An 18,435-nucleotide genomic window follows, 5' to 3' on the forward strand; every position below is an offset into this window, starting at 1 on the left:
TTTACAGCTTTCTTTACTGTCTGTGCTGGAGTAACTAAACATGGATGATGAAAGGAATCAAAATAAGGTTTGCATCATTTATCCAAGTAGCCCATAAAGGATGGGTAATATTTCCTGATCTGTAAAGCCTACAAAGGACTGCCAGTGTGTTTGGCAGCTGGATCAGACCCTCACCAGATCCATTTCTTTATCCAAACACAAGAATGACACAGGTGGCCAGAGAAGGTGACAGGCACCAGTGGACACCAGCCACACTTGCCTCCTGGAGCTGTCCTCCAGTCCCCCTTTGGCCCCACTTGGGAGGGGGCTGCACTGTTCCATGGGAGGCTGGAGCCACGTCCAGTTGCAGAGCTGTCCATCCTGTCTGTGGCAGCACAGCCATCACAGGCTGCCAGCCCACATGCAAAAGACTGAAAAGAAGATGTTTGATGGCAAGGATCATCTTCAGGTCGTGTTAGATTACCACGACCATTGTTGAGTACACACCATTGATACACAAACATGATATGGTGTCCAGCCATGTGAACAGTATTGCTGAACAGAGTAGGAGTATTCATGTACGTCACTTTAGACTTACATTTAATTACCTTGATAATCAGAGCAAAGTTCCCCAGCAGAAGTGAGGCATCATCTCTGAGGATAACATGGTTAATTCTCTATGCATCACTTTGGAATAAGTCACACTAAGTGGAATGAATTATTATAGTCAAAAATAAAATGCTGAGTGATAGCTGTGTTGAAATGTACTAATGCAATTTGGAAGAGATTTGGGATTACAGTTCTGTTTCTTATAGTGGTTTATACACATTGTGTTCCAAGCAATATTGGCAAAAGGTGATAGAAGAAGATTCCTGAGTAATTTAATTCTTGAGTAGCCAAACCACTTGTAAGTAGTGACTTCTTGAATTTATTAGCTTATGCTACTGGAAAAAAAAAAAGTCTACTTTTATGTCCCGAGGAAGTGAAGTAACAAAGACAATGAAAACCAACCAAAATTATTTATCAGACTTCATAAAATCAGCTTTAAAAGTTAGCTGTCAACAGCTAGCTAATTACATGTGTGAACACATAGGAACATGTGTATCTTGTATCATATACATATGATCTTTCCTGTCTAAAAAGAAGTTATCCCATGAACTTTGCCTGTCCTGACACTCCAAAGCCATCGGTGGAAAAGCAGTGCTGCTGAGCTGAGCCCTGGTGTAGGCAGTGGTCAATTTGTTCACCTCCAAGGAGAACTGTGATGTGTAACATGGTGCCCTGTGACTGCCATAATGTTACCAGCATGTGGTTCTGGTTTTGCACATCTGTCATGCCATTGATGTGAAAAGGTTACGAGGATGTGAGTTAGGATTCAAAGTTACAAATCAGCCAGCTTCAGCATCATTATGTATAAATTTATCCTGTGTCAATGAAAGATGCTTTTGCCTTTTACCAAGTAAAACTAAGCTATATTTGTGGTTTCTCTATTTGTTTTCTTGCCTAAATAGACACTGGGAAGGGAGGGGTGTGTGAATGTATTTTTTTTCTCAGTCCAAAAAGGATAGAATCTCTTTTTTTGAAGAAGGAAAACTGCAAAGATCAGCCTCTACTGCTCCTGCAAACGGCTTCATCTTCATTCTTGTCCACATGCTCTCATTTAATGTTTGGGGTTTTTTTTCTGCTGGTTAAATGATTACATTATGGTGGCTCTAAAGGTGCCACCATAAAAAGCCCCCTGTACCTGTTGTTTAGGCTTCTCACTGTGCAGCCGTGTTGTAAGGTAGATGTGAGGCACCTCAGATTGTGGGGGACACATGAAATGGTCCCTTGAATTTTGGGGAGAGCATGTCTAATGGTATGCTCTGCCAGAACTTCAGTGGCCTCAACATTTCTATCCATTATCTACCAGCTAACATGTATTTCCTAACTTGAAGTGTGGGCATGGTCAGGTGCAGTTGAAGATTTGGAATTGCTCTGGAAATTGCTGCAACCACATGTTTCATCTGGAATAAACTATAAAAAAAGTCTCTTGGTGAGGGTATTGTTTTACCCATCTCAGGACAGGAACTTTATATGAGGTCAGTAATATTAGAAGGAGGTTAACTTTAGACTCTGGAATAATTTCACCCCAAGTCAGGGCATTTCCGACCCTCCCCAGCCATTTCACAGTGAAACATTGCAGCGATTACGTTGATTTGGCTCATGTATTTGCTTTTATCTCTTAGGTGAAAAGTTCATGAGATTTGGCTATCCAGATATCCCCTTTGATATGAACCTAAGCTATGACAAGGAGGCTGAGCTGATGCAGTCTCACATGATGGACCAAGCCATCACCAATGCAATCACCTACCTTGGAGCTGAGGCACTTCACCCCCTGATGCAGCACACACCGAGCACAATTGCAGAGGTGGCCCCAGTCATCAGCTCAGCTTACGCTCAGGTCTATCATCCCAGCAGGATAGAGAGGCCCATCAGCAGGGAAACAGCCGACAGCCACGAGAACAACATGGATGGCCCCATCTCCCTCATCAGACCAAAGAGTCGAATCCAGGATAGAGAGGGCTCCCCCAGCAATAGCTGCCTGGATTCTACTGACTCAGACAGCAGCCACGACGACCGCCAGTCCTACCCAGGAAACGCTGCCTTAACCCCCAAGATAAAGCCAAACCCGGCTTATGTGAAGGAGGAGGCCAAGCCTTTGGAGGTCACAAAAGCTCCTAAGGGCTCTTTAAAGGATATGTACAAGGTGATCAACGGAGAAGGGGAGCAGATTAGGGCTTTCAAGTGTGAGCACTGTCGCGTCCTCTTCCTGGACCATGTCATGTACACCATCCACATGGGCTGCCACGGCTACCGGGACCCGCTGGAGTGCAACATCTGTGGCTACCGGAGCCAGGACCGCTATGAGTTCTCGTCGCACATAGTCCGGGGGGAGCACACATTCCGCTAGGCCTTCTCATCCAAAGGGGACTCGTATGAAGTAGAACTGCACATGAAGAAATACTGCACTTACAATCCCACTTTTCCTCAGACATTGAGACGCCTATTTTGTTGTTGTTGCTGTTGTTGTTGTTGTTGCTGTTGTTTAATTATTATTATTAACCTTATTTTTTGTGGACCCAACCTCATTTTCTCTGCCCAGCTTAAGAATGGAAAGAAGGAAGGGAATGGATAAAGGAGGGGTTTGTTATGGCCGTCGGTTTTTGGGGAGTGATCCGCCTTGCTTTCTGTGGGAATTGGAAGGCAGTCCGTGTCCGTCTCAGTCAGTTGTACACCATGTCCTCTTTTGGGATATCACTCAACCATGCCAGGTGCTTTCAAGTCCCATCAAGATGCCATTCATTTGCAATTTCAGAGGAATAGGTAGAAACATTTCAGAGGAGAGCCTTTTTCTAATGTGAAGATCTGGTGCGAACTTTTGGTGGCTGGAGGAAAGGGGGGAACTTTGTCCTGCAGAACGAACAATTATTTTTAAAGCAAAACTGTTAGGGAGTTAGGAGCATGAATCAAAGTCAATATTCCTTTCAAAATCACTTTCAAGGGTGAGCTGTTTTCCTGGGTTCAGTGTCTATTGCCCCTCTAGAATGTAAATAAATTAAAAAAAAAAAAAAAAAGAAAAGAAAAAAAGAAATGTATGTCTTAACACTGTACCACATTACAGCAGTTTAGTTTCATAAGTCTGAGGGCCTTCTGTGGTAAGTTTGAGGCTTTGTGTTTTTATTTTCCTTAACTTATGAAGCACCTTTTTTTAGAATTGTTGATATTCTGTTACTCCATGCCTATGTGTTGTTTCACTGGCTTCTTAGAGACTCTTGGGAGCCTTACTTCTTTAGTTGCACCCTAAGTTTTAAGAAAGAGCATTTAGAAATAACATTTAAACATGCTGCTAGGACAGTAAGTGGCCTAGGAGTCAGTGAGAGTCTGTAGTTTACTCAAGAGGTTCTGCTGTTATTCTGAAATACTTTTGGGTTAAAATTATGGATTTTTTAAATGACAAAAGTACTAGTAGCAAAGTGTTCTTTAAATATAGGTATATATAGATATATAATTATGTAAATACTTTTTCATTCTACTACTACAGTGTTAACCTCTTGGCAACAGCCTAAACTAAGACTTGCAGCTGGGAAAGCGTTAGGAGCCAGATCCTTGGCCAGCATTTATCCTCTTGGCTCCACTGAATTTAATGGAGCTGCCCCAACTACTTCAGCTACATCGTGATCCCAACCTTGACTGTTTTTTCTCTTGTTGACTTCTTGCTTGCTAATTTGCTGGAACCACTGATTTCCTTTTGTTTGTATGTCATCAATTCTGCTTAATTTAGGGGTGAAAGTATTAGCAGGTTTTGCTGGATAGCCTTGGCTATGCCAGGTTACATACGACCTTCAGGTCATATACATGTGACCAACAGGTCACGTACAGCCTTCCCTGCTTCTTCAGAAAGTGATAAGTGGAGGTGTAGGTGTTGTGTCTTGATGTGAACTTAAAGATTTCATTTTTACTCCTATTTTATTAATTTTCCTGTAGGGAAAGCAAATGGAGAAACACACTCCAGAGTGAGTCCTTGACCTAGAGACTGGACAAGAAAACAAGTCCAGTGATCTGTTTTGTTTCCTTTCTTTCTCTCTCAGTAAATAACAAAGCCAGCAACCACCCAGCAAGTTGCATCAGTAAAAACTGGGCTTAAACCTACGGGACAGATTGCCATTGAAACCCAACTGTTTGTACCAATCACAATTGAAATGTTGTTGTTTGGCAACAAGAGCACAGCTTGAGAATGGAAAGATCTGGATGGGTTTAACCCCCTCCGCACGCACGGTCTCCATGCGCTTGGGGAGACCTTTTCCAAAGGATAAAGTTACTAAAGTATAAAAGAGAGAGCAAGATCAGGCCATAATGAATTCCCATCTGCTCCCTCCAATCTGTGCACTTGATGCATATGCCAGTTTGCTGTTCGTTTTGAGGGTACTGGGTTTTTTTCTTCTTCTCTTCCTAGACCTGGAGCATTTGAAAGTAGGAGCTGAGTGGTATTGATTGAAATCTTTTTATGGTGACATTCTTGGCAGCTAGAACCTGTGTTTAGAAAGAATACAGTAGATCATGGCCAGATTACCTGATGACTGCTTCCCAGCACTGCAATGCTATTAAGTAGGAGCTGGTAAAGTCTTGCAGTAGCCTATTAATTATAATACAATATGGAGAGAAATGTCATCTTGTGTAATGTGAGACCTATCAAGGCTGGGAATATGCAGGCTTTGGAGAGACAGATTTAAAGATCTATTCCCAACATTGTTCTTAATGTCATTTGGTTCCTCCCCCTACTTCTTTCTTCACCCTAATGTAGAGGAAACTGGGGCAAATGAACCAGTGCCGTCCACTGGACCATTCTCATTGTCTTGTGCCTGGTGCAGTCTAAAGAGTTTGTGCAGGAGAAAAGCAGGGAGATGCTGGAGGGCATCACTTTTATTCTGTGTGGCTGGTTCTCTGCAGTCAGGGAGGTGGGCTTAGGAGGCAGGCGGTTGTGCTTTTTGTCAGGATGTGCCTGGAAATTCAGAAAATTTAAAAAAAAAGTGGTTGTGATTTACTGAGGCAGGAAAGGTCCTTTAAGAACAAGGGTAGAAAGGAAACCTTGAGGATTGCTTGGGCCGCAAGAAAAACACATGCCCAAGCAAGAGAGAAAGGTTGCCGGCAAATCCTTTCAGTCTCTGGGGGAAACACTCTGTTCTCCCCTCTGTGGTCAGTGAAAGAACATTGGGCTGTGGTTTCTTGGAATAGTCAGCACTAGGGAAAAAGGGTATAAAATGTCTGCCTTTGTTTGGGAAAGCACCGGAATACGGGAAAGGTAGAGAATCTCTTGTGTATCCACACATCAGCTGGCTGCAATTACATCTGCAGTTTGTTAGTGTGCACTTTGGTTCACTGATGATACCTCCAGTAGGGTGTGTTCTGTAGATGTTTAAAGGATCAGATGGGGAGGCCCACTGATTTTGGATCTGGCTTCAGTTAAGTGCAGCTTCTTGATCTTATGGTAACAGGTGAGATCAGGATGTCCTGGTGTCACAGGCACAGGGAACTGGGGAGGCACTGGGCAGTTATCTTACAGAAACTACATTTTTTGGAGAGGAAGAAACTTGAGGTGTCACATTAATTTCTTATTATCAATGTCCTTTTCTAAACATTCACTGAAGACTTTTATTCTAGAGTTAGGAAAATTAGAAAGATTAAATTCTAGTTCAAATTTTGAACAAAATTTTGAATTAACATGTACTTTAGAATTCAATTCCTACTGAAAATTATTAGAGAGCTTTATGTAATGCAGTTTGTCCCTTCACAAAAGTGAGCAAAATGGGGCAGCAGAGATTTCTTTGAGTGTTTTTTCTTGCTTGCTCTCTGCAAGAATTGGATTTCTAAGAAAAGCTCTTGAGTTTCATCAAGTTCATTAGTCATTCACAGTGTACTAGGAATTTCAGTAGCTAATCCTTGGCCTCCAAATCCGTTTGTTCTTAGTATTTGGTGCTGGAAATTGAACCTGGCTGATTTTTATTGGACTCTTTTGAAATTCTTGGAATCGGGTTTCCGGTTAGAAACATGCATTTGCAAATTTAGAATTGGCTTTCTATAAGCATTCCCCATTTTCATTTAAAGAAAAAAAAAAAAAGAAATTCTGTGCACTTCTCTGCCAGTAAACCCTTTTGCTTCTTTTACATCAAAAATGGCAATATTCTGACTCAGTTTAGAGGATTAAAAGCCTATTAATTTAAAGAGAAGTGTGACTGCTTATTCTGCTCTTGGTGTGATCCATATCCTTGGAGCAAAGGGCATTATCTATATATCTGCAGCTATGACAGATGAATTTTACAGTCACCTCTCTTTGTAATCAGTTGGGAGTGCACATCAAAATATATTGCATTTTTCAGTAAAGCCCACTCTTTACTCAATAACTTATGGGATTAAAATAATTTTATTCTCCTTAAAAAGTGCTTTCATCTATGATGTGATGTGAAAGGTGTCTAGGCATTAACCTGTAGTGGTCTGTAGTAGAGAGGAAGATTTTAAATGGGTTAATTGGCCTGATTTTTAGTGGTACTGGTTTCTACAATGTGAGAACCCAGCTCACAAAGTAGCCATGTGAACCTAAAGTATGTTTACTGCAAGGTGAAGAAATTCTCAATTGTCACAGTTTCCAAATTTCTTTCTGTTTACAAGGGCTTCCCTAAATTTGTGCTGTAAGGCAGGAGGTGTAGGTTGGATATTAGAAAAAAGTTTTTTACAGAAAGGGTGATAAAGTTTTGGAATAGTCTGCCTGGGGAGGTGGTGGAGTCAGCATCCCTGGATGTGTTTTTAAAAAGACTGGATGTGACACTCAGTGCCATGGTTTGGTTGAGGTGTTAGGGCTGGGTTGGACTCGATGATCTTGGAGAGGTTTCTTCCAACCCAGTGATTCTGTGTGAGTCTGTGACATCAGTAATGAAACCCAACCCTTCAAAACTAGGCTTTCATGGGGCATTAATACTTCCCAGGTCCTGGGCTAGCTTGTTCTGTTGTAAAATAAGCCAGACAACAGATGCTCCTTCCTCCAGAAAGAAATTTTGGAGGTAATTGCAGCAAAGGTGCTTATTTCAGCCAAGGGCAGGAGCTACATCGTGCAGTTCCTTCGCTGGATAAATTCCTTTCCTTAATTCTTGCTGTGCTTTATAATGTAATGGGGGGGGAGGAGGGAGGCTGCCAGAGTTACCTAAAGTCAGTGTGGGATTTTAGGAAAAGGGTGATGAGATTGGCTTTTCTGCTAGCAATTCACATTTTAGCTTGGCTTAATAGCATTTAAAAACAAAAATGGATGGCCTGTGGTCTGGGGCAGCTGGAGAGATTGAGAAAGTATATTTATATATATATGGTATTGTGTAGTTAGATATATGCTTAATTGTATATGTGCCTTTTCCAAATGCATTTTGGGAGATCCTGATGTCGTTTGTGATATCCTACCAGACCCTTTCAGAATGCACAACAAAAACCAACCCAAAGGAAACATCCCTTCTCCTGCTCTGCACCCTCCTGGGCAGCTTGACCCGGAGAGAGGACCCTGTTGGGTCCTTTGCTGTGAGATTTCCTGGAGTTAGATGGCTTTTAGGAGTGGGAAGGGCTGAAAATGACCCCAGCAAAGTGCATTCCAGCTATCCAGCCAGAGCTGGTCTGTAGCTGGTCCCAGGGAACACGGCATCCCCAGCGCAATGCCAGGACTTGCCGTGGGAGCCCCCAGCTGTGCCGTGCCCTACGGAGAGCCAGGGAAGCGTCTCCTGTTTCCTCCCCCTCAGCTCTTTAGGTAAAGCACCCTTGGAAGTGGACTTTGCTCTGCTTTAAAGCTCCCCCTTAGGACTGGGAGCAGACTTTAAAGTACTTGCTTCTTGCTTCAGCCTGGAAAAACAAATGTGGCGAGTCCTTCGGAAGCGGTTTGCAAGTTTTCCTGTCATGCTGCTGCCGCGCCAGGAATTGGTATAGAGGCGAGAGAAGCTCTTCAGCAGGAGGTGTTCAGGGGGTTCATGTGCTGGAGCACTGCAGTGATGAGCACAGTGCTGGTTCTGGGACTTTCCCAGCGGGTTGGTGACCTGGTTTCAGGTGCAGTTGTTCCCCCTGCAGGGCTGCAGAGCCGAGTGTGCCGGCACAGCCAAGGCAGGTGGGCCACCGTGGACAAGGTGGCTGGGCCAGCAAGCTTTGGGCAGACACAGAGCCACCCCCTTGGCACTGCTCTGCTGGGCCCAGGCCACAGCAGCCAAAGAGGGGTGAGGGGAGCAATTAGGTAGAAAAGAGCTAGAATTTGCTTCATAGGGAATAGATTCCCTTCTATCCCATTCATGTGTTCTGAGATACAAGCAAAGGAGAACATTGCTGGTTCCCAATTTGGTTTCTAATTTGACCTCCTACAACCCCACCTGAAAGGGTGGGTTATGTCCTTCTCCTACCTGGCTCTGAAACACACAGAGGACAGTCAGGAGGAGAGGTGGGCTCAGGCTTTGCTGTACTGCATGCTTAACAGGCCAGGAGAACAATAAAACAAGACTGTTTAAGTCACCTACCTTCCCAGTTGATCATGCAGATTCCCGGTTCCTGTTTGCTTCCAGCCTTTGGAAAGGTGATTATCAGTGTGCTCACTTGGATCCTCATCTTTGAAGATAACTTTCCATGCTGTCTCCTTCTGTACAAACTTCTCCTTTTCATCTTGGGGCCTAATTAATCAGTGGACAGAAACGACCATTGCAACAGAAACCTGCATAGTTGTAGTAAAACTGATATTTTTTTACAGTTGCAAAAAAACCCAACAAAACAACAACAAAAAAAAAAACCTGTGATGTTTTGACTAGCAGTATGTGAAGTATTTTGACAGAGTGAATGACAATGAAGATAATCAGACCATGTCTTGAGAGGGGCTGGTACCACATGGACCCTGCTGGGAGAAAAGGGAGCAGCCTGGCCCAAAGCTGTGGCCAGTGCTTCCTTCCCACAGCTCGTGTTGGTTTAGGTGACCACACTGCAGCCCAGGAAAACATTTGAGCATCATCAGCCTCGTGCCATCCCTTTGGCTGGATGTGGAAGCACACAGGGGCTCTGGAGCTGTCTGTGTGTTTGATCACTCCCATCACCTGAGAGATCAGGGTGCAGCACAGCAGCTCTGGGCAGCTGCAGCGCTGAAGGCGCGTTCCCTTTCTCCGTGTAGCAGCCTTAATCCCTGGCCCTCGGCGGTACCCGGGTACCACAGCCTCTGCTCTGTGTCACCAGGCTGGAGAGAGGATGGGCACCTCCCGTGGGGAGTGGGGGGAGCACAGTGGGGCCACTTTGCAGTAAATTGGGCCATTTAGTTTTACCTCAAGTGACATCGAGTAAGAAAAGCTTCTTGCAGGGGTGGAGGTCACTGAATCCCTACTATGCACTTACTGGGATTTGACATTGCTTACTGGAAATGGATGTTCGTTCCTGAACACACTGTAACAAGGGAAGGACTTTTTTTGGTTGTTTTTGTAGTCATTCAGATTCTGAAACTGTGATCAATTATTTGACGAATTGTCAAGTGTCCTCAGAGCTTGAACATGTTCACTTCCTCACCATGTAGCAGTCTCCTCTGGCTTTCTGTGCTTTCCTCTTTCCCCTTTTTCCTTCTTGGAGCTTTAAGTCTGGGCCTGCTCTTATCTCCTGTAGCTTTGGGCTGTCTAAGGGTTTGGGGAGGGGGGTGGTTTTTGGGTTTTTTTGTTCATTGGCTGTACAGTCTGTTTACATATTTTTGTACTCAAGTGTAGTTTTTTATTAAAAACAGAAAAAAGAAAAAAAAAAGATAGTTGATTTGAGAAAAAAAAAATAAGGTACATACTCTTTGTAACACTTTAAAGATCTAGGGTACCTTTGAGATGACTCTACAGTGATGTAATTATAATACTGTATATTTGCCTTCCTTTTTAGTTGGTTTTATTTTCTGGTTGTTTTGTTTTGTTTTTTTTTTCCTAAAATGTTTATCTTTTTATGAGAAACTGGAAACTTTTAATGCAAATGTTTAGAAGATTTAAAATTGTAAAGTAAAAAAAAAAAAAAAAAAAAGTCCTATAATTTTTTTTCCTGTTGGAAGAAAATGCTTTAAAAAAAGTTTTACTACTGTTGTATTCCAGGGTGGGGGTTACCAACCCCAAATTTGCTTCTTATGCTTCATTCTTGGATCCTGCTTTCTAAACGTGATCATTGCAGACATGGATGAATTGCCTGTATTAGTTCTAAAAACAAACATCACCAACATTTGGGTTATTTTTCTGTTCAAGTGCAATACTTACCCTGACATCTTATTAATGTGCAGTGGTTTCTGTGTTCCTTCCTCAGTCCACACAAATCAGTGAAACAAAATGCTCTGCCCTAAATGAATTTAAAGATATGGTTCAAGTAAACTGATAGTGACTGACAAAAGATGAGAAACTGTAAATTAAGGCTAAAGCCCATAATTTACCTCCTGCTTGTTGTTGGCATTGAAACACATCCACATCCAGAATTAAGGACATACCTGTTCTTGACTCTTCCTTCCTCTTCTTTTCTAATTGCAGCTTTTTTAAGGAAAGCACTTAATATTGATGTTTATTAAAAATTACAAAAAATAAAAAGATCTTTTGGTCTGATCCAAAACCCACTCGGTGGAGACTCCTGTTGACTTTGACGATGGATTTTGGATTAGGCCTAATCTCTTAGCTGGGCAAAACTGCCATTTACTCTAGGGAGAGATTTGCCTGCGTAAGAATTACAGGACTCGTGTCCTTTATCTACCTGAGAGACCAGAAAAGCTTCTTTAGAATTGTCCTTGTCTTATATAAGTTTAGATGGGACTTGTTTTACATATCATGCATATTTATATATAGTGTATTTTTAATGCCTTCCCTCCCCCCCCTGCCCCAGTAGACTGAAGCCGCTGTTCTGTAAATATGTATTTAGGTACGTAATAAAAAAAAAAAAAGAATAAAATCCCATTGAGACTTCTTGGAAAGGCAGTTACTGCGCATGCACAGTAGCCACTTTTGTCCTTTAAATTTGTATTTAAGAGATTTCTTTTTAATAATAACAAAGGCCAGGAGACTGTATCCTCTCCTGACTGATTGCCAAAATCGTTGCCCAGCCCCTGGTGTCTGAGCTGCAGGAGAACCCATTGGGTGGGTGTCCGCTGGGTCTGGCTCCTTGGCCGAGCTCCAGGAGCCTCCTGGGGGTGCTCAGCTCCTGCTGCTCCTGAGCCTCACTGAGCAGCAGGACCTGAGCCCTGCCCAGGGAGCTCAGCTTCAGCCCTTGGCCATGGAATCTTCTGCTGCTCCTGGAGCCTCACTGAGCAGTGGGACCTGAGCCCTGCCCAGGGAGCTCCAGCCCTTGGCCATGGAATCTTCCCCTGCTGCTCCAGAGCTGCCCTCTGCCCTCCTCAGTGCTCTTTTCCTCACCACAGCCTGATGGCGACTAATGTGGGGAATGACCCCTTTTTTTTCTCCCAGTTTAAGAATTTTTAGTTCTGTGATAGACCTTCCAAGCTGAAATAGAGGAATCTTTTAAATAAAAAAAATAAAAAAAAATAAAAAAATAAAAAAAAAATTAAAAATTACATCAGAGTTTACTCAAAAGGCCCGTGAAGACACTGGGAATTGTCCCACTTCTTTATGTGTTCATTGGAAGGTGCTCTTATAAAAGGAGTTCAGAAACAATCCCTTTGACAGTGGTGCATGTGAGCAACCCTAATGTAAACCTGTATCCCCCTGCTAAAAGAGTTTTGCCGCTATAGACTGAACTATGGGACTTGTTGTTATTTTTATTTTCTTCTTAGCATACATGCATACATATGGTTGCACATCTGTATGTGTGTGCTCTGTACCTGTGTGAGTGTTGTACAGCCACGTGAGAGTGGGAGTCCGTGTGTGTGCGTGTATGTGTGTGTATAAATAAAAGAAGCTGCAGAAACTTTGTAATACTTTGTGAAAAGGATTATATTATAAAGGTTTGTACTGTCTTGAGTGCACAGCTACTGGAATAAATGTAGGGAATCTCAGGAACAAGCATATAATTTGTCCAAGAATTATTTCTTCTCAGAAGTGTAAGTGCAGTTTTTAATTCTGTATATTATTTAATATTTTACCAATAAAAATAAACTTCTGACATGAAAGGGTTTTCCATTCAAGCTTTCTGGACACATTGGTGTATGCATACACTTTTCTTTCTTGCAGCAGGAAACACGTGTGGTGCTTTGGCACCTTCAAGGAATCACATTTCTACCTGCTCACAAATCCTGTTAATTAGCTAGAGAGACTGAGTGTGTTATGAGTTGGGGTTCTGAGTGTGGGTTATGAGAGGGGAGAGTTGAGCACAGATCTGCTTTTAATATTCATTGGAGCTAAAGAAATGCTTTCCATCAGCTTCAGCATCAGCGAGAGAAGTGTCCACGAGGGTGTCCTGCTGTGTCAAATGGTGGCATCAGTCACCTGCCAGTCACTCTGTCGTGGTTTTGAATTACTGGTCTAAGATTTTTCTGGAAACACTTGGGCTGCACACACATTTCCTTTGAACCCTTCCCTCAGCTTGGGTTTTTGGCTGAGTTCCCTCTGTTGTTTCCAGAGGTGATGTTCCCAGTAGGGTCTTGTTGGGCATTTCACATTGCCCAGCTTGTCCTTCCTTTCACGACACAGCCATCGACCTGGTAGCATTCACAGTACAAACCCTTCAGAATAAAAGGAAGATCTCATGAAGCTTCGTAAATTGTTTGTTGTTTGCTTTACAAATCTCTTGTAAATTCTTGGTTAAAGATAAACCAGCCTCTCCCCATAATAAAAGTGTTCATCATTCACATGAGAATGGAAATTCCTTAAGATATCATCTGAATAAAAGTTAATCTTCCTTTAAGTCATGTTTGATGTATGTTGTCTCCAAGGAATGCTTCTGTTCAGTGAGGAGAATTTCCTGATTCCTTTCACACAGGATTGCTGGATTACTGATTTTGCTTCCAAAAAAAAAAAAAATCCCCTCAAAATTCAGCTAATGGGACAGTCTGAATTTTAGTGCATGGAGCAGAAATCCCACTGTGCCATTGTAGGACATTGTAGGAAATTGCAATTGTAGGATTGCCTTGATGGATCAGGGTCCTGTCCCTATCACTGCATCAGTCTTGTAGCCACGTACACATTTGTATTTCTGATTTCCCAGTCCAGCCCTGCATTCTGCCAGTGCCTTTCTCCAGCTTTACCAAAACCCTTATCATTTTCCCACTTAATAAAGGTTAAGCCTTGGTTTCTGGCTTCTGTAGCACTAATATTTCTATTTTTATGCCGTACTTTCAAGAACTTACTGGAGTTCCTTCTGAGGGTGAGTTTGTTTTTAAAACACGGCGAATCAAAGCACTTTTCCCTCCATCTCTGTGCTCAAATGTCAAATCCCAGCCCTGCCATGAATCATTTCCCACCACGACACTGCGGAATATATAACAGAGTCCTTGTTAATGGGAGACAACGGTAGGGCCTCAAAATCCCATTATGAAACTCGCAATAATCGAGGGACTAAAAATAAATTTTGCTTGGATTGCAGTTTGAACATGCTTGGATTGTTTTTTTCTTTCTTTTTTAGTCAATCCTAATGTAGTTAGTCCTCAATAAACCCAGCTTTACCCTTGTGCCCTTCAGTGCTTATTTTTGTCTCTTCTTGGTGCATCATATAAACATTGTCATAACTTCCAGCATGCAATTATAAGTGTTTGTTTTGGGGTTTTTTTCACAGCAGAGTACCTCAGGAGCCACAATGACTTCTGGATTCAATGAAATATGAGTTGAAAGGATTACTGTGTAAGTGCAGAGCAGCCTAAAATTTTAGACTAAGAATGAAATCTCTTTTCAAAGGAATATACTTGTGAAACAGCCTTTGTGTTTCCTGTTAATTCCTGGTACAAAGATTAGGGATGGAGTCCCAGATCACGGTATTTTCCAGGGATTTCTGTCAGTGGAGAAACTGAGCCCTTGTAATGAGACTACAGAAGTGCTCAATATTATCTCATTATTTTTCATTAATCCGCGCACACCAGCCCGCCTCCACACACTGTAATTCCATGTTACCACCCATGTTCACATTAAAATAGGAACAGATTATTCAAGACTCCCACACAAATCGTGAACCTCTATCCCTTCTGATCTGTCACTGGCCATCCCTGAGACAGAGGAACCTCTTCCCTAGGCAAGGAGTCATCTTTAAACCTGGCATCCCAGCCCTTCAGAGCTAAATGCTTATTTTTATTCCTGGCAAATGCTCCTGTGGTATCCAACATCCAAGCCTGGATGAAACTACCCTGTCAGAACTGATTTTTAACAGAAAATTGCTTTTCAATGTACCCATTCTCTATGGAAAGTGTATGCTTTTCATAGATTTGGGAGGATTTGGGGATTTTTTCCCTCAATAAGAGAGCCTGAAACTCTAAACCCTCGGAAGGTTTCTGTGTTTTTTTTGGGTTTTTTTTTTTTTGGTTTCAAGAGGAAATGCTTCCCTGCCCTCAACTCCTGTTTTCATATCAGTTCAAATAATGTCAAGACACTTTTTGCTGCTCTTTCCCATTATTTTTGTTACTTTTCCTGTTTCAGGCTGCCTGTGTGTAGTTGAGAGGGTGTGGTGAGGAATGTAAATTATTATTTTCATGTAGGTGTGGTAGCTATTCAGTTGTAAATCCTGTTTTCAATCCTTCTGACTATTTTATTTGTGATCTGTAATATTGATTTGTCTCCTGGGCAGAGAATGCTGCAATCTATCAGGAGCAAGGACGTTTTATTCCTTGCAAAAATAATTCAAAGCACTCCCAGAAATCTGCGAGATGGGGAAAAAAAAAGAGAGCTTCCTTGAAGCCTTTTTTTTTTTCTTTTTTTCCCTCTTTGAAACGAGTCGGGGAATTTGTTTCTGGGGCTGATTTGTTTTTATCAGTTAAATTGCAAAATCTGACCAGCCTCGCCTTTCAAACCCATCTCTCATGATAACCTGCCACTGGCTGTCTCTGGATAACTGACTTTAAAAAAGAAACAAGTTAAAAGGTTTGTGTCTGAAGCTCAGGAGGGTGAGGAGTAGGGCTCAGCTACACCAGCCTGCTCTGCAGTTGCTGTTGGAGTGAAGATGTCAAGCTGTTCCCAGTTCCACACAAGCCTGGAACACAGCTGTATTTTCCCACAAGCTGTGAGGGCCCTTTGGCAGCGGGACCGCAGATGCTCCGCTTCTCCAAAGCTTTTCCAGCTGCTCCTGCTTTGGGAAGGATGAGCTGCTGCCTCAGGCTCCAGGGGCTCCTCAGCCATGGGAGCAGACCCTCTGTGGATCTGCGTGGTCCCAGCAGCCTGGCGGGAGCTGAGCTGCTCTGCCCCGTGTCTCTGCCAGATGCCAGAGCTGCTGTCAGCCCCCAGGGCTGCTGTGTGAGCTCCTCTGGCTGTGCCCTCCTCTGTGGCCAGCCCTCCTGTGTACCTGCCCTGGTAACAGCCAAGAGAGCCAAAACCATTGTTACAGAGCCAAAACCATTGTTACAGCACCTGCCTGTGTTAGTGCAACTGGGCTTCCAGCTGTCAGTTCAATCTATCTCAGTTCTGGATAAATCCGGAACCCAGGAGTCCAATCACTGCTGATTTTATATATATATATAATTATTTTAATTTTTATGGCTAGCTTTAGGCCTGTAGCATCCTCGTGCCTGAGGCTGTGCCTGGTAAGAGTTGATGGTCTCCATGAAAACTGAAGTTTAGGTGTCACACGCTGCACACTGGAAGCTGATGGCCCGTTCTGGCCGGCGCACCACGGAAAGCCTGGAATACAGCTGTCCTTGGATGCCTCTGCGTATTGTTCCCTATCAAAAAGATCTTTCCAAGGCTGACCTGAAAACAACCCATGTCCTTGCAGCTTGAAAGGCTTCTCCCTTCCCTGAAGTGGCAAAAACGTGTGCAGTGTTTGGGCACGGGTTGCATTTCCCCAGCAGTGAGTGCGTGGTTGGGATGTCTGCAGTACATACCGAGTGCTATGCTGCTGCTGTGTGGCCATAAAGAGGCATTTAAAGTGCTTTTTCCTGGGAGTTCTTTCTAAAATCTTTGATCAAGTGTTCTCTTTATTTGCCTTCAACTTTCCTCCCCATTTATTCCAGTAGGAAAACAGAGCTTGTCACTAGACATTAGAACACAGCAAGGTTTAAGTCAATGCGGGTTAATATTGTTTATTTGCATGATCTTTGTTTCTAGAAGCCCTTCTGAGCTAGGTGGTGTTCTAGCACTGAGCAAAAATAAGTCCTGGCTCACACTAATGCATTTAATATCTAATTATAAAAAGAAACAAAGCTTCTCATTTTCAGAAGTCCCAAGATCTTCCTGTAATACTCCTTTCCTTTATTTGTCCAAGCCTGGTTATCAGATTTGGAGACAATATTCCAGTAACTGTCCCTCTGGCATTTTACTGCCTCTTAAGGCTATTCCCTGTGTAGCTCCATATGGTTTTACACAAGGATGGATCTCCTTGTGTCCCCAGAGCAGGATTTGTGGAGCAGCGAGCTCAGCTCCCAGCTGTGCCCTGTGCTAGCTGAGCTCCATCCCTGCTCTCAGAACACATGGAACACGTGCTGGTCAAATGAGTGCAGCTGCCCAACACATCCTGATGGCTTTGGATAACTGAACATCCTGATCTTTATCAGATCTGCCTCATCTGTGAACGTTACTGGCTCTGTTTCTCTGGGGGTTTTTGTTAGATCTTTTGATAAGATATTGAATTATCAAGGTCTAAACCAGATCTACATTGCTCAAAACACTGCAGCTGGATCATGTCCTAGTTGTGGGTCCTACCAAAACTCACTGGTGGAAATAGGGGCTTTGATCCTTTTAATATGTGAGCACTGATTTTTTGTTTCCTCCAAAAACAAAAGAGAGGGGGAAAGCAGTAACAGTGTCCCTGGTAAATACTTTCCATACCTGCTGGGAAGGGAATTTCTAAGCTGAAGCTGTGTGATGCACCCTGAACAAGACACTTCAGCTGCTCTTAGGAGACAATTTTATGCAAGAGGAAACGTAAAGGACTTTCTGTGTTTGATATAGACTCAGTTATGGAAGAAACCCTAAACTCTTAAGGAAGAGGAGGTTTTGAAGATAACATCGCTGGCCGGTTCGTTCCGCCTCACGTGAAATTGCTGATATTTTAGTGATCTCTGGCTCACCTGTCCTGCCAGATGGAGATGTCTGTAAGACTGCTCACACACTTCATTTTGATGTATAAATTACTGTGTTGCCAAGACTTCTTTGAGACCCAGGCTGTCAATAGAGAAGCCTTTGCTGATATTTCAGGCGGATCCGTGCGTGTCTAGGCCAGGCTGAATAAATCACTGACGACCTCTGATGTAATTTTACCTTTAGTCATTTGCCCCATTCCACTGCCAAGCTTGTACACAGCCAGAATCCCTAACCCAGAGATGCTTTCTAGGGTAAAATAATGGTGGAATAAGCCAAATGGGGATTTTTACAGTATGGTAGTTCTCACAGCACTACCCTGACCCTCTAATTCATCATTCCCAGAGCCTTTGCACCTCTTGGCTTATCCCTGAGCAGAGGGTTCAGTGCAGGCACTGTGTATCTGTGTCAGGAGGTATTTGGGCAGGAGTATTCCACACCAGCTATTCTGGGCTATTTCCCCACATGGAGAAGCTCTAGTGCTTATCTCAATGGAACGAAAGTCAAGCCTGTTCTTCTAGATAAAATGCTTTCCCCTCCAACTGCCTGATGCCTTATCTCTGGTCTTGCAGCATCACCCATAACCCCTCTCCTGACCCAGTTAACTTTCTGCTTTCAGCAGAGCTGAGCTGGGTGCAGGGACACGCCATTAATGAACAATATTCACTTTCTTCTATTGCAAAAAACTCTTCAAGTGGCCCATGCTCACCTAATTAGGAGAAAAATTTCTATTCTTAATCAGCTGATAAATTAT

The 18,435-nt window shown here is 43.0% G+C and overlaps 1 protein-coding gene across 13 annotated transcripts in view; it reads left to right on the plus strand.

The window, feature by feature from the left end:
* IKZF2 (IKAROS family zinc finger 2) overlaps nt 1-18,435 on the plus strand; it is a 149,740-nt gene that overhangs the window by 106,782 nt on the left and 24,523 nt on the right. For 11 of the 13 annotated variants that reach the window (XM_086896304.1, XM_086896310.1, XM_086896314.1 and 8 more), the window contains one exon: nt 2,208-3,656. The exons of the other annotated variants lie outside the window; for them this stretch is intronic. In XM_086896304.1, the coding sequence (XP_086752430.1) occupies nt 2,208-2,932 (725 nt within the window). In that variant the 3' untranslated portion in view covers nt 2,933-3,656. Of the gene's footprint in view, nt 1-2,207; nt 3,657-18,435 lie in introns of those variants that run through there. 13 annotated transcript variants of the gene reach the window in all.

The sequence above is a fragment of the Cyanistes caeruleus genome, chromosome 7, assembly GCF_971803275.1.
Source record: "Cyanistes caeruleus chromosome 7, bCyaCae1.hap1.1, whole genome shotgun sequence".
Classification (NCBI taxonomy): Eukaryota; Metazoa; Chordata; class Aves; order Passeriformes; family Paridae; genus Cyanistes; species Cyanistes caeruleus.